This window comes from Notolepis coatsorum (genome assembly GCF_963971535.1).
Source record: "Notolepis coatsorum genome assembly, chromosome: 18".
Taxonomy (NCBI): Eukaryota; Metazoa; Chordata; class Actinopteri; order Aulopiformes; family Paralepididae; genus Notolepis; species Notolepis coatsorum.
This window is the reverse complement of record NC_140182.1, coordinates 64942259-64958290: the sequence shown is the minus strand read 5'-3', so window position 1 is coordinate 64958290 and position 16032 is coordinate 64942259. Positions and strand designations below refer to the sequence as shown.

The 16032-nt window shown below is 48.6% G+C and overlaps 1 protein-coding gene across 3 annotated transcripts; it reads left to right on the top strand.

The window, feature by feature from the left end:
* The first annotated feature begins 7904 nt into the window (after positions 1-7904).
* znf710a (zinc finger protein 710a) lies at positions 7905-16004 on the top strand. 3 transcript variants are annotated; one of them, XM_084334316.1, is made up of 5 exons: positions 7905-8038; positions 10293-11807; positions 13272-13463; positions 13568-13739; positions 14181-16004. In XM_084334316.1, the coding sequence occupies exons 1-5, from the start codon at positions 7994-7996 to the stop codon at positions 14345-14347; spliced, it is 2091 nt and encodes a 696-aa protein (XP_084190442.1). In that variant the 5' UTR covers positions 7905-7993; the 3' UTR covers positions 14348-16004. The 3 variants fall into 3 exon arrangements, with proteins under 3 accessions (XP_084190442.1, XP_084190441.1, XP_084190440.1); XM_084334315.1 differs by having other exon boundaries at positions 10293-11837; positions 14184-16004; XM_084334314.1 differs by having other exon boundaries at positions 10293-11837.
* Positions 16005-16032: the final 28 nt, after the last annotated feature.

The following is a 16032-nucleotide window of genomic DNA, read 5'->3' as shown; positions in this document are numbered from 1 at the left end:
TCGTGCTTCGCAGGGAGGTCTTCATCACTGCGGCGAGACGGCAGGCTACCCGTACAGGAGGTCTTAATCACTGCGGCAAGACGGCAGGCTACCCGTACAGGAGGTCTTCATCACTGCGGCAAGACGGCAGGCTACCCGTACAGGAGGCAATGCCGTGCAGAGGAGGCGCTAACAGCTGCAAGCTCACCGGCCTCAGTCTCTGCGGCACTCCGCACAGATAAGCACATCTGCAAGTGCACTCTAGCTACTATACTGAAAATAATAAAATGATAGATTCTCGAGTTGTAGATTTGTTGTTGTCGTAGTTGTTAATATGGTAAAGGCGGGGAGGGTAGCGGTGGATTATCAAGCGCCAGGCGAGAACATCCAGTGCAGGATTGGTGCTCTTGATAGACAATGCCACACCGACCAGTTAATCTCCAGATATCTTGACAGGAATCATTCCCCCTTTTCTTTATGATAGTGAAAGACTACAGCCAAATGCACCTATGATTTCTATCTCGCAGGCACACACACACACACACAATCTGCCCAGGACAATTTAATGCACACCACAATGGCATTGGAAGCGGGTTGGATAAATTGGAAATGATTAAAAATGCAGAATTGACAGGGAAACCGATAAAAGTTTCTCTCCATAAGTAAGAACCAAAAAGCAGCATGATGGAATGGCAGGCTTGAAGGAGAGAGAAAGGTGAAAGACAGATGAAAGTGAAGAGAGATAAAAGCCGGAGAGAGGAGGGTGTGGGATAAAGCAGGAGGAAGGGAGGCAGAGATGAAAGCAAAATGAGAAAGATAAGAACAGAGTGAGAGAGACAGAGAGAGGGAAACGGAGGAAGAGATAGATAGTGTACGGAGCAGAGAGAGAGGTAACCATGGAAACAGGAGGAAGGTACAAAAGGAGAGATAGACAAAGGGTTTGATTTAAAAGAATGAAACTTGGACGAAAGAAAAGTAATTCGGACTGAAATTTGTTACTGGGAGATGGGGGAATAGCACAAAAGAGTGGGATGGAGAGGTGGCTCGGTCCCTGCCGTCTTGTGTTTTGGCCGACGTGTGAATACGAGTCGGTCCTAACCCAACATAAGGCACTCCAGAGACCCCTAGTGTTAATAGGCTCCCGTGGTTCATTGTGGGCCTCACCTTGAGTAAATCTGGGGCCACGGCAGTATGTAGGACACCGGGAGAGAGAGCGAGATTGATGACATCACGGCCGTCTGTCCATCATACAAAAGAGTCGAGGCTCGTCTACCACACGGCTCGCCCGACAAGAGTGAGTCTGGCGTATCGTGGCTTACATTATGGTCAGGTTTACAGGGACTGAAACGTGGCTCCTCGAATGCGATTCCGAGATGCACTGCGACGGCGCACCTGGATGAAATACCTTAACACCTTTACCGCAATGAAACCGCATTCCTGATCAGGAGATATGGTTCCTCCACAATCTTATTTGTGTTTTAGTGACTTGCCGGGGTCGACCTCGAGGCGTGTATTGCACAGCGTTTACCGCCGGCTACTCTCGCTGTCGGATGAATCCAATGTGTCTATATATATTAAGATTCATATTTGTATATCTATATAGAGTTACAGGCAGACAGAGGGTTTTTATTCTGTGGTTTTTGAGTCTCTCGTGGCCATCCCTCTTCCTCCCTTCCCCCTCTCTGTTTTTCTCTTCTCTCTGTCTTTCTCTCTCGTCGTCCTCTGTCTCCGTTTCTCTCTCTCTCACTCACTCACTCCCCCTCCCTCCTCTCTCTTTCTCTTGATCTCTCTCTCCTCTCACTCTCGCTCTCTCTCTCTCTCTCTCTCTTGCTCTCCCATGCCCCCCTCTTTTTCTCGCTCTCTCATGCTCTCTCATGCTCTCTCTCTATCTCTCTCTCTCTCTTTCCTTCCATAGCTCTCTGTCTCACTCCCTCGCCCCCCTCTCTCTGTTCCTTTTTTATCCTCCTTGCTGAATGCTCTTCTCCTCTCCTCCCTCAACTCTGTCTTTTCTCCTTTATATTCAGTCTTCTTTTTTTTCTCTCTTTTTTTTCAAGCTCTCCCCGCACTCCTTTCTCCAATGTTGTCTCCAAGCAGAGCTATTTCATTGCTAATATTCTGTCTTTCCATTTAGTACCCCACTACAGAATGGAGGGGGGGGGGGGGGGGGGGGGGTGATAGTAATCTTTTATTTAGGCTTTTGGCTCTGACCATCTCTGCATCCTGTGGGAGTGATTTGGTGGGGAGAGAATTAAAGAGACTTGATTTGTTGGAGAGAAAAAAAATATATAAAGCAAGCAAACATGGAAAACATGCAGCGTCGAATCAGTAATGCAAACTGTTTGGCCACCGTTGGCAAGTCGTTCACCTATAGGCCCCCTTCCTCTGAGCACAGTGTGTGCGCCTGGTACGTAAAGTTGCAGCACTGTGTGTCACTTTGTCATCAGCGACTGAGAACATAATTAATTAAAGACCAACCCCCCCGTCTTCCAGGCTTGTGTACACCTGTCCTACACTGGGTGGACGTTCCACTGACCCTAACGGAGGGAGCCGGAGACTGGCGGTCAAGGGTGTGGCCCGATTTGATACAGTTTGTGATATTCCATCTGTGCAATGCCTGCTGTGTTTTTTCGGTTTTTTTTTTTGAGCTTACAGCAGCTAATCAGGCTTGAGGCTTACTATTATATTAGCTCGCCATGCAGAGGTGAGGCTGATCTAACGCCGGCAATCACAGAAGGTGTGTGGGCCTGGCTTCCTCTTAGACTGGTCTGATAGGGAGGGCCAGCGAGACTAGCTTATCCGCAACATTAGCCCAATAATCTCGACACAAGCCGCGGGTCAAAACACAGACCCAAGTATCTTTCCCTTTATCCTGTTTCTCCAGAATGTTAAGGAAGTGATCGTGAAATGAAAATGTTTGTAGTTGTAGCTCTAGCCAATATGTAGCTTGCCGTTTGAAAATATATTCCATATATGAGGCACACTGACACTACATATAGCTATATATATGGACAGTAGCTATTTATAATACATAGCTACATATAACTGTAATCTAGCATATTCATCCACAGTATCAACAGCAATATCAAGGTGTACAAGGTCCGTCTGTGCTGGATGAAGAGGATAACTCTGACTGTTGCAAGCCTATAACAACACCAGCATGCATTATGTACTACTAACCTAAGCCTGGAAGACTAGTGTAGTTCCTCAGTGTAGTAGGGCTGACCTTCGATTCTTTTTTGGAATTCTAAGCTTCGGGGCCGAGATTCGATTTTAATTCGAAGCTTCAAGATACATTTAACTTTTTTTTTAAACCAATTAATAATACTTTTTTTTTCTTTCTTTTTATGTTGTGGGACTTGTACAGCACTTTGCTCAACGTTGTCAGTGCTGTAAAGTTTAAACCTTTTTAAATCTTAGACAAACTAAACACTTTGCTTTCATGAAATATTGTAAGCCGTCATTTGAGGCTTTATAAAAGCAGCACAATGAACACAAATCTCAGTGCCGAGTCCGACCTCATCTTAAATAACAAACAGCATTGCTTGTTGTAGTTAACAAAGAGAGGCAGAGTTGATTTTGCACACACACACAATTTTTTTTTTTTTTTTTTCTTTTTTTAATAATCGAATTTTATTTTCATATTCGAATCCCATGCCCATCGAACGAAGCTTCGAAGTATTTAAGACAGCCCTACTGAGTGTAGTATCACTTGCATTTCTCAGGGTGTGTGTGCGTGTGTGTGTGTGTGTGTGTGTGTGTGTGTGTGTGTGTGTGTGTGTGTGTGTGTGTGTGTGTGTGTGTGTGTGTGTGTGTGTGTGTGTGTGTGTGTGTGTGTGTGTGTGTGTGTGTGTGTGTGTGTGTGTGTGTGTGTGTGTGTGTGTGTGTGTGTGTGTGTGTGTGTGTTTAAACCGGGAGTTGCTGTCAACTCCTCTGTCAATGAAAGTCCTACAGCTTTATGATTCATCAAGTCTCTCCCAGGGGTAAAACAGACCACTGATACCCCCCTCTCTCACTCTTCTCTCACTTTCCCTTTCTCTCTCCCTCTCAATGGGAAAAAAATTAAGTTATGAAATGTGACCTATATCACAGGGAGGATGTGACACATAACTACATGCTCCTCATCATAGATCACAGAGCCTGTGTATAAAGACATGAAGGGACAAGTTGTTGCGAAAAAGAAAAGTCGACCCAAGTCACACGGACACCCATGTCAGAGGAGCGCTGTTGTTCCAGGGCTACGGGGGAACTGAAAGTGTGTTGGTGTCAGTGGTGTGTGTCTGTCTGTATGTATGTGTCTGTTCAGACATCAGACACACACATACACACACACACTTGAAATCCCCAGCCGAGGGTTAGTACACTATCAAGAGCGAAAGGGCCATGGCTCACTTCCCTCTGCCTCCCTCGTGCATGTGGAAACCTGTGGAAACTCAAGGAACGGATCGAATTAGACTTTTGTTATTTACTGTATTAGATCCTTTTTCCCCCCTCCTCTTATTAGTCCACGCGGTGGCTGGGCCCCGGACATACAGTAACGGTACGACGCAGGTAAATGGACAATGGACAAGTGGGCAGTTTATAATTTTTTTAAGCTTTTATGAAGATTCGGGGGCCTGGAATGGAGCCAGTGTGTTCCTTCCCCAAACTTTTGTTGTGCACGTCTTCATCTTCCCCATAGGCTAGTTCTGTGTTGTTTTATGTACGTGTCCCTTGTTGTTTCTTCATGTGGTTTTCTTTGTCTTTTCTGGCTCTTATCTCTTTGTTTCTTGCCGTGCTCGCCGTCTATTTTCTCTCCCATTCTCTCCCTCGACTTCCTGCTATCTCTCCCCCTCACTCACACCCTCACTCAATCTCTCTCTCTCCCCCTCCCTCCCTCCCGCTCACTCTCATTCCCTATCTCTCCCTCCCACCCCTCCTCCTCCCCTCCCTCTCTCTCTCCCTCTATCTTTCTCATTCTCACAGCACTTCTAGCCGCTGATGATTGATCAAGGTTTTCAAGGTTTGCCCTTTCCTGTTATTAGTGGGAAATGTTTATGCACAGGCTCCTGCTATACACTCGCAATTGGCATCTGTCCATACACATATAGCGTAGTCGCAATCCCCATGTTTGTGGATGCACATATTTATATATATGTATTTTTTTTTGGTTGATAGGAACACTTTTCTTTTGCCGGCAATGCACACAGATCTTGTGTTTTATGAGTTAGAGGCACGGCGGTTCTAATAGCCTACCTGTCTCATTATCAAGATCAGCCTCGGCACGGTCTACCTAAGCACACAACCTGCACTTAGCCCGTAGGTACTGTGCCGCACTGTTTTCAACACAGCCTGGAAGAAATCTGGAAGTTCAATAGTTAATGTCTTCCCTTGCTGTTTTTCCTTTTTCCTCACTCTCTCCCTCTCTCTCTTTATCTCCTTTCCTCTCTCCATTCCCCTTGCTCTCTCACCCCCCCCCCCCGCCTCCCCCTCCTCCTCCTTCATTCTGCACCCCCCCCTCTCTCTCTCTTTCTCTTGCTGATGGACTCCTCTTTTTATTTTCACACTCCACCATCCCCCCTTTTTTTCTTCTCTCTTTTTCTCTCTCCTTCTTTCCTCTAGCCCTCCCCTCCCCTCCCTCTCTCACTGCGTTCTCTTTCAACCCTCCCTCCCTCTATCTCTCTTCCCATCCCCACCCCCTCTCTCTCTGCCTCAGCCCCCCCCCCCCGCTCCCCTCCCTCCCCTCTTTCTTTTTTCTTTTCTTTTATTCTCTCTCCCTCTTTCTTTTTTACCACATCCTTTCTTTATGCCTCAGCCCTCCCTCCCCCCGGTCTCTCCTTTCCCTTCTTCCTCCTTTTTTGCTGCATTCTCTTCTTCCCTCCCCCCACCCGGCTCTCTTTCCTCTCTCTCCCTTTTTCTTTCTGTCTCTCTCACCCCCCCCCCACACCCACCACCACCACCACCCTCCTCCTCCCTTCCTCCACTCTGCCTCACTCCCCCCCTCCCTGCTGCCTCTTTCTTCCTTATTCTCTCTCTCTCCCCCACGTCTGTCTCCCTCCCTCCTCCTCTCTCTTCTTTCCTAACTGCTTTTCTCTCGTTTCTCTCTCTCTCTCTCTCTCTCTCTCTCTCTCTCTCTCTCTCTCTCTCTCTCTCTCTTTCTCTTTCATTTCTCTTCTCCTCTTCCTCGCTGAATTTCTCAGACACAGTCTACTTCAGATGGTCTCAATACTTAATTAGTTTAAATCAGGAAATAATAGCCACAAACTACATGGTCTCTGGAAAGTTGAAATGTGTAGCGTATCTCATCAGACAGCTATCTCTTCTACTGACAGACACACCTCTCTACCCAGAGCCTCTCTCTCTCTGTGTGTGTGTGTGTGTGTGTGTGTGTGTGTGTGTGTGTGTGTGTGTGTGTGTGTGTGTGTGTGTGTGTGTGTGTGTGTGTGTGTGTGTATAATGCTTGTATGCCTGTATGTGTTTCTGTGTGTTTGTGTAGCCTGTGTTCCTCTGTGTGTGTGTGTGTGTGTGTGTGTGTGTGTGTGTGTGTGTGTGTGTGTGTGTGTGTGTGTGTGTGTGTGTGTGTGTGTGTGTGTGTGTGTGTGTGCGCGGTATATGTACATGTGCATCTGTTTGCATGCACTGAGGAACTACTGATTAGATTTTTATAATTGTTTGTGTGTTTGAGCGCACGCCGGTAGAAAAGGAAATGCAAACTATGAGTCTGATCAAGAAAAGATAGAGCTGTGTCTCTCTCTCCCCGTGTCTCTCTCTCCCCGTGTGTCTCTCTCTCCCCGTGTCTCTCTCTCCCCGTGTGTCTCTCTCCCCGTGTCTCTCTCTCCCCGTGTGTCTCTCTCCCTGTCTCTCTCTCCCCGTGTCTCTCTCTCCCCGTGTGTCTCTCTCTCCCCGTGTCTCTCTCTCCCCGTGTGTCTCTCTCCCCGTGTCTCTCTCTCCCCGTGTGTCTCTCTCCCGTGTGTCTCTCTCCTGTGTGTCTCTCCGTGTGTCTCTCTCTCCTGTGTCTCTCTCTCCCTGTGTGTCTCTCTCTCCCGTGTGTCTCTCTCCCTGTGTCTCTCTCCTGTGTGTCCCTCTCTCTCCTGTGTGTCTCTCTCCCCGTGTGTCTCTCTCCCTGTCTCTCTCTCCCGTGTGTCTCTCTCTCCCCATGTGTCTCTCCTCCCCGTGTGTCTCTCTCTCCCTGTGTCTCTCTCCCTGTGTGTCTCTCTCCCCGTGTGTCTCTCCCTGTCTCTCTCTCCCCGTGTGTCTCTCTCTCCCCATGTGTCTCTCTCCCCGTGTGTCTCTCTCTCCCCGTGTGTCTCCTCTCCCTGTGTCTCTCTCCCTGTGTGTCTCTCTCCCTGTGTGTCTCTCTCCCTGTGTGTCTCTCTCCCCGTGTATCTCTCTCTCCCTGTGTGTCTCTCCCTGTGTGTCTCTCTCTCCCTGTGTGTCTCTCTCTCTCCGTGCCTTAAAGAGAAACGTGTGCTGAGGGGTCAGAATTGTATGTAGTGAGAAAGAGAGATAAGATGTGTGTGTGTCTGTGTCTGAGTGTGTGTTTGTGTGTATTTGTGTCTCAGTGTGTGTGTGTGTGTGTGTGTGTGTGTGTGTGTGTGTGTGTGAGTTTATCTGTGTGTGCGTGTGTGTGTGTGTGCTTGTGTTTGTGTGTGTATTTGTGTCTCAGTGTGTGTGTGAGAGAGAGAGAGAGAGAGAGAGAGAGAGAGAGAGAGAGAGAGAGAGAGAGAGAGAGAGAGAGAGAGAGAGAGAGAGAAAAGAGAGGAGAGAAAGAGAAGTGAGATGGGGAGGAGGGAGAGAGGGTGGGAGGAAGAAGAGAAAAAGAATGGGGTGATACTGTCTCTCTGTGTGTGTGTGTGTGTGCGTGTGTGTGAGTGGGGAGGGTGTGGGGGGGGGGGGGGCAGGGAGGGGAGGGGGGGCAGGCACAGTCAGTTCTGATAACAGCAACAGTAGGAGGAGGATGAGCGGTGGGACCGCCCTACTCTCCCACAGATATAAATAGGAGGCGGAATTTTTTTACTCCACTCATTTCTCCTGAAGGATGAGATCCCTGAAACACCTAAAACATCACTCCAGAAACAATGTGGTGAGTTTGGGAGTCCACGAGGGGGGGGGGGGGGGGGGGGGTGAGACCGGCGGGCAGGGGGGGGGGGGTGTTGTTGTACTGTTGTAACAGGGGGGTTTAGCTTGTTCTCCGTGTTCTAGTGTTGTTTGTTGTTTGCTGGGCTTTTGAAGCACTTCTGCGTGTGTGAGAAGGGAGATTACTTTTTCTTTTTCTCTCTCTCTCTCTCTCTCTCTCTCTCTCTCTTCATAACATTCATATGAGTACCGCAGTGAGAACCTCTTTTACAGATAAGAGTAGACAAAGTATTCTTAATCTCTCTCTCTTTCTCTCTCTCTCTCTGTGTTGTCACACCTCTCATATTATGATTGTAATTGTTTTGCCGGGGCTGTTTTGTCCTTCTGGTGTCTTTCACTTGCAACTTTAAAATGTGAAAGTGTGGACTCTTGCAATTACTGCCTTTACCTCTCTGTCTCTCTCCTTGTCATTTGTCTTTCCTCTTTCATTTTGTCAGCCTTTCATTTTGCTGTGCCTTTTCTGTTCTCTGTCTCTGTCTCTCTCTCTCCCTTACCCGGCTCCCCTCCTCCTTTCCCTCTTTCTCTCACTCACTCACTCACTCACTCTGTCTTTCTCTGTCTCTCCTGCCCCCCACCCCCCACTCGCCCCCCCAACCCACCACCCCCGCCCTCTCCTTTTCCTTTCTCTCTTCCCTTCTCTCACATGCTCACTCAATCTCTCCCTCCACCCCCCTCCTCCTCCTCTCCCCTCCCCTCTTTCTTTATCTTTCAGCCCCTCCATCTCATTTCTCTCTCCTCTCCCCTCCCTCCCTCCCTCCTCCCCCGCCCACAGCTCTTTCTCTTTCTCTCTATACCTCCCTCCCTCTCTCTCTTTCTCTCTGTCTCTCACTCATGCACACACAGACACACACATTCAAATACACACTTTCAGATACACACTCTCTCCCTGCATTTCTTTCTCACAAACACACAGTCTGTCTGTCTGACTACTTTAAAAGCAGTAATTATAATGACGTGGTTATCAGGGCATCCAGGTCTGCTGCACCCCCCCACCATCCACCCCCCTCCCCAACACACACACACACACTCACCCTCTTTTATCTATCCTCTATTTTTCTTCCCCCTCTCCCCATCCCATCCCTCCCTCTCCCTCAGCATTGAACCAGGAGAGGTAGCAGCTCTCTCTCTCTCTCTCTCTTGCTGTGGCAACGTATTGAGCATACAGCATTTCTGTATGGTTATAAAGACACCAGGGGGGTCAGGGGCTTCTCTCGTACGTTCCCCCACCAAACACATTTTGGCCCGTGGACTAACCTGAGAGCACCGGCAGCGGGGGGGGGGGGGGTCCACTACCGCCTCTCATTTGCCAACGAGTTGCAATTAGGCCTGTACCACCACAACACTTCTCCTCTCTCTAGTTCCTCCTAGCTTTTCCTTCAGACAGCCAGGGTAAACATAGGCATGTGAGTCTGGTACACTTTATTCCTACTCACACAATTATGTTAGCTAGCCTCATGCATAGGTCTGGAATACAGAATGAGCTCTAAACGCAATTGAATGTCTGTTATGGATATGAGACTCTGACTGGCAGCATATATCATCTTGTTAAAGGAGTCCAGGGTGGCAGGCATTATGAAGTAGGCTATGGTGTGTGAGAGAGGGAGTGGGAGAGAGAGAGGGGAGAAGTCTTGCTTCTCGTGAATGGGACTGATAGCTCCTCCAGTGATGAGCTGGGGCCAGTGGTCGATCAGGCCAGGCCTGCCCCCTGGACCCCACAGGAAGTGCTGTGGACAGTCCACGGAAGTCGACTTCCTGGTTGGACCTGCGTCCCCTTGTTGTATTCTATATTATTCCAAAGCCTGTCAAGGAAGGAAGCGGGGCGCTAACACAGATCTGCCTTATCTCCTCAATCTAATGTTCTCCTCTGGATTCAGAGCAAAGAAACAAGGCGTAGTCAGAATGCGGCTTTTGCTGGCTAACCCAGGGAAAACAGTCTCCCAACGCCGGAGTCCTGGGGAAGGAGGGTTGCATAACTTTCAGTGTCGGTCCTCCTAAGGACGGTTTTAAATGATAATATTGATACGATGTTAATTATTAATGATAATTATTCTCATCACATGCGTAATGTACATAAGCATAACACGTTGTTGATTATACTTAATGAAAGGACATTTCAATCCCCGGGCTTGCACAAATCCAAATATAAACATTTGATTTATATATTTTTATTCTAATCGTTGATGTGTGTGTTTTTCCCTCAGGAGGAGGAGAGCAGCCGCCTGGTGCGGAGCTACCCCAAGGTGATGGAGGGCCAGGCGGAGGTGGGCACCCAGACCGAGCCCGTGGTGGTGCTGTCTCTGGCCCAGGCCGCCGTCCTGGGCCTCATCTCCCAGAACGAGATCTTCGGGGCCACCATCGCCCCCAACGGCTTCTACATGGGAGAGCCCAAGGAGTGCCCGCCGCCCCCTCCGGAAGTGACGGAGTACGAGTACGCCGACCAGCTGATCGGGGCCAATGGGGACTACCTGGCGGAGCCCGCTGGGGAGCCGGAGCCTCAGCAGCAGCCCCACTGCAGCGAGAGGAGACGGCCGGGGCCCCGCGGGAAGACCAAGAGGCCCCGGGGTGACGCGGGGGGAGCGGAGAGTCGCCCCCGCAGAGTTCCCAGTCCGCCAGCTCAGGTTAAAGGCGAGAGGCTGGAGTCAGATACCCCGCCTTCCTGCGTTCATGTGCACAGCAGCCGTAGCCCCGGTAGGCCCAGGGATCTAGCCTCTCAGAGGGCCACACTGAAAGAGGAGCAGGGCTGCGGGAGCTGCCCCGTATGTGTCAGAGAGACGTCCAGTCGGCAGACGGAAACGCGAGTGGAGGCGCAGCGAGGCGATCGAAGGGGAAGAGACAGAGGAAGAGAGGGAAAGGAGGAAGAGCTGGTCATGGAGGAAGAGGAGGAAGAGGAAGCGTTGAACCTTAAGACTGGAGGAGGAGAGGCCGAGAGTCCCCTGATGAACCGCTACTACGAGTCCAGCGAGGTGGCGTACGAGTCCGCCGACAACATGGCCTTGCCGGGGGAGTACGACGAGAACGGCCAGGCCATGCTGTGGTCGGACCCCGAGGGCCTTGCCCGGCGAATGCAGATCGACCGGCTGGACATCAACGTGCAGATCGACGAGTCCTACTGCGTGGACGTGGGGGAGGGCCTGAAGCGTTGGAAGTGCCGCATGTGCGAGAAGTCGTACACGTCCAAATACAACCTGGTCACCCACATCCTCGGCCACAACGGGATTAAGCCCCACGAGTGCCTGCACTGCGGGAAGCTCTTCAAGCAGCCTAGCCACCTCCAGACCCACCTGCTCACGCACCAGGGCACCCGGCCCCACAAGTGCACCGTGTGCGAGAAGGCCTTCACCCAGACCAGCCACCTCAAGAGGCACATGCTGCAGCACTCGGACGTCAAGCCCTACAGCTGCCGCTTCTGCGGGCGCGGGTTTGCCTACCCCAGCGAGCTGAGGACCCATGAGAACAAGCACGAGAGTGGCCAGTGCCACGTGTGCTCCCAGTGCGGCATGGAGTTCCCCACCTACGCCCACCTGAAGCGCCACCTGACTAGCCACCAGGGGCCCACCACCTACCAGTGTACGGAGTGCCACAAGTCCTTCGCGTACCGCAGCCAGCTGCAGAATCACCTGATGAAGCATCAGAACGTGCGGCCGTACGTCTGCCCGGAGTGCGGTATGGAGTTTGTCCAGATCCACCACCTCCGGCAGCACGCCCTCACTCACAAGGTACTGGCTGCGCACGCCCTTGCTCTCAAGGTACTGGAACCCAACGGTGTGCCTGATTTTCTGTGTTCTGCTCTCTGTGTTCAAACCCATCTTTAAAAGGTGCTATAGCTATTAACGTTACTAGATGTCGCGCTCGGCTAGAGCACCGGGCATTGTCGTATCCAATTGGGTGCATTCGACGTGGGGGAAATGGGAAGTAGGGAGGGGATACCTGCCTGCAACAGGTAAACAACATTCATTTTGGACCAGTGTAAAAAAAGATTTATGATAAATTAATTAATCAATAATCCTTTTTGGGGAAAAGCAATACTTTTATTCCTCACCTTTCTAAAAAAGCTCTTTGGATGCATCATTAAAAAAATGATTAAAGATTACTCTACATGAGAATTGTATCTATAGCACCTTTAAGAGTATAGGTTAGGGGCCATGGGGTCACATGAGTGATGTCACTAAGCTTCTGTTGGAAATTAAATAGAAATGTCATCATTATAATATGATACGAGGGCCATATCTTGTGCTAACTGAACGATAATCAGCTAACAATCCGGATGAGAGTGAATTCATAGAAAATTATAGGTTATGTCACACACTTTCCTCGCACTCTTTTTTCAAAACCAGTTGCTAGGTAAACATAGTCTTCAAAGGCCTTGCTTCTTTGTGCGTGGCTCAACCCCCCGCTTGCATGTGTTGTGTCATCCCAACAGCTCCCTTCATGTCTGATGAATCAACTTGGTCTTTATTCTCCATTAACGCAGCAGATAACACTGTGTCTTACTACTGTAAACATTATATTTTATTTATCACGCTGGCATTGTATTTGACGAAGGAATCCATCCATATTAATGTGGAAACTTTGCGTTTGTTGTCCCTTATTGCGAGACCTTTCTCTACTCCGTATCTCGACACTTGGTGGAGCTAATGTAGCCTCTGTGGGGGCTGGATCTATGGGCTGGATCAAAAGCCAGCATGCAAATCCTCACACACGCCTCACTGTTTCCTGTACCTGCTACTAAAGACTTTAGGACATTCAGTAGTGATTCTCCCCTTCTGCTGAAACCTTATGATATGCAGATGAATAGAATAGAAGTACTTTATTGATCCAGAGGGAAATTCAGCACCACAGATCGCTCACAATGAACATTCAGGTAGTCAAAAATCGAAAATAAGAATAGAGTATAGTCAAGAGATATACATTCTAAAATATGTATATACATTCTAAAATATACAGTCCAAAAATATACAGTAAAATGTGAAATGTACAGGTATACAGGGATTTATACTGTTACTCTGTGCTCAGTGAGGCATAGTGAGGCGTTGTAGTCTGATGGCTGTTATATGTGCTTGTTGGGCTAAATAGTGATTTTCTACAACCCCCCCTTGCATTTTGTATTGTTGTTTAATTCTCTCTACTCCGTAAATATCAGAGCAAATTGATTAACTGGCTAAAACACTTGTTTCCCCCAGGGTATGAAAGAGTTCAAGTGCGAAGTGTGCGCCAGAGAGTTCACTCTGTCCGCCAACCTGAAGAGACACATGCTGATCCACGCCAGCGTGAGGCCATTCCAGTGTCACGTCTGCTTTAAGACCTTCGTCCAGAAACAGACCCTGAAGACCCACATGATTGTCCACCTGCCGGTCAAGCCGTTCAAATGCAAGGTGAGCGGAGGGGGGGGGATCGGTCTTCGTCCAGGCTTCGACTCGGCCTCGTCGTAACTCTCGCCGGGAGGACTAACCTTTCTCTTTTCTCTTGTGTCTTCCAGGTCTGCGGAAAGTCTTTTAACCGAATGTATAACCTCCTGGGCCATATGCACCTGCATGCCGGCAGCAAGCCCTTCAAGTGTCCTTACTGCTCCAGCAAGTTTAACCTGAAGGGCAACCTGAGTCGTCACATGAAGGTCAAACATGGCATCCTGGACGCTTCGCTGGACCACGGTGAATAACCTTCAGCGTTAGTCCTTACTGCATAGTCCCCTACTTAGTTACTTTCAATTAGTGAAGGCAATGCCTTGATGACGTTGGTATTTCTTATATATATATCTTGTATAATCTCTTAGCTGTACCACTTGGCGGGTTTCAAGTTGTATTATTGTCTCTCCCGTTTGTCCCTAATGCACTTTGACTCAGCATGTACAGTAATCTACCGGCCAAGTGTTTTGGTGCCCCGCTGTCACTCCCCGCCCTGTGTGTTTAGTAAATATAGCAGTGGCCGGATTAGACATGCCTGTCACTTATCAGCGGAGAGTGATATGGAGGAGGGGCAATCTACTTAGTGTCAATGAGATGAGACCATGTGTCTGTAGGAATGGTTGAGTGTGTGTGTGCACGTTTCTGAGGACAGGGTGGGCTCATGTTTGTGTGTGCTTCCTTCATCAGAAGCCCCCCAAGACATGGAGAGCCAGGAGGACTATGAGGAGGAGAGCTTCGAGTTCAGTGAGCGGGAGAACCGGGCGAGCAACAACACGCCAGATATCGCTAAACTGTCCGAAATGGAGTACTACAGCAGCTATGGGAAAGGCGCAGGGCGCTACAACACTGCATGAATTATAAAAAAAATTACCCCAAATTGAGAATAAGTGTGAACTAATAAAAGAAAAACTGGGATTTTTTTTTGCTGTTAAAGGCACTGCGCTGGGACAGTTCTTCGAGGGCAGGGAGTAACCCCGGCGAAAATCTGCACATTCATATGCACTGGAAATCTGTGCTCCACAATTTGCTATCTTCCTATCTCTATGTCATTAAGATGTTTCTCACCGCAGAGACATTGCAAATCTACTGAAACAGAACAGAACTCTTTGGAAAATGTGAACTCACCGATATGGTGGGGATTTATTTTGGGGGTGGAGATATTATCAATACATCGACAAAAAAAAACTAAAAACGTACTCTGTCAGCACATTTCATGGGGGGGGGAACAAGCATGGAGTGGAGGTATGCGACGGTGTAATGCACTTAAACTCATTCAGACAATCCCAGTCTCTCTGGCAAGTTTGTCGGGGGTTAGACTTGACGATCCGTTTCAAAAGGCACGGAGCGGAGAACGGGGCTCTGTATTAATTTCACTTACCAAAGCTTATCGAGTTGCAGAGGTTAATCGATTCATTTTCTGTTTTTATACTGTGACAAGTCAAGACGACAGCTTGGGGTCTAGACTCTAGACGACTACTTAAGACTCCATAGGGTTCCTTGTATTTTACTGTACAGAATCGTATTGGTCCTCCTGTGCGATGACTGGTACTGTAATGGGTGGGCACACCCCATACGTGTGACCAGTCTTTTCTGCGTTAGCAAGCATCACTCTGTATTGATCCCTCGTCTATGAATGTAATTGTCGCTGTGGAATGTGTATGACACTATTGAAAAAGAAAACCTAAAGACCCCCTCATTCTAAACCCTTTTTAACCAAAGAATTGGAACAATCGTTTACCAAATCCTGCAGCTATGGGGGGGGGGCAGCAGTCTCCCTTTTTCGTAGCGCCGTATCGAGCCGGGACATTGGATTTCATGGGACCCAATAGCAGACCTCATGTAATTACATTTAGGTCTCCCCTCCCACCCATCTGTAGATTTCTCTAAAAGATTAACCGCAGAGAACAAACTGCGGTGCAGCCTCCCCTTTCCAGAAACTTGACTATTCATGGCCGCTTCCAGGCCTTCGCGGGACCCCGGCATTTTTCAAAACACGACGCAGACCCTGCATACTTATCGCGGCTCCTGTTTTCGTGGATGAATTTTCAGCAAGAAGTGTCCCAAAAACTTTGGACAGAAATATTAAGTGCCCCTGTGTGTCTGCGAGAGCACGCCATCCATCATGCTGTACACTGGTCTACAGTGATGAACGACAAACTCCCAACATGTGACAGGGCCATGGACCTCGCAGAAAATGATTTGGGAAATGCTCAATATATTCAGTTTCCCAGTGCTTAGCTTTTTCCGAACATATAACCTGCAAACAAGGTATCCATTCGCAATGTCGATAGCACATTTAAATATGAAATGCTGATTTTTGTGAATTCTTCCGCTTCTGTGTTCATTTCATCACTGTTTCAACGGTGACACACAAAGGGGAACCGTGAGATGTTCGACTTAAATGGCTTTCTGTATTGTTAGACATTAGTGTGGATATACTGTTGATAGAAATGTATGTAAAATGTTGTGTACCAGACAATACTGTAAAATAATAAATTTATTTACCTTTAACCCCCCCCCCATTGTTCTGACGCGAAAC

Coding starts and splice junctions, on each gene's coding strand:
- znf710a (XM_084334314.1), top strand. CDS start 7,994: ATGAGATCCCTGAAACACCTAAAACATCACTCCAGAAACAATGTG. Junction 13,464..13,567: donor TCAAGCCGTTCAAATGCAAG/GTGAGCGGAGGG, acceptor TGTGTCTTCCAG/GTCTGCGGAAAGTCTTTTAA. Junction 13,740..14,180: donor GGACGCTTCGCTGGACCACG/GTGAATAACCTT, acceptor TTCCTTCATCAG/AAGCCCCCCAAGACATGGAG.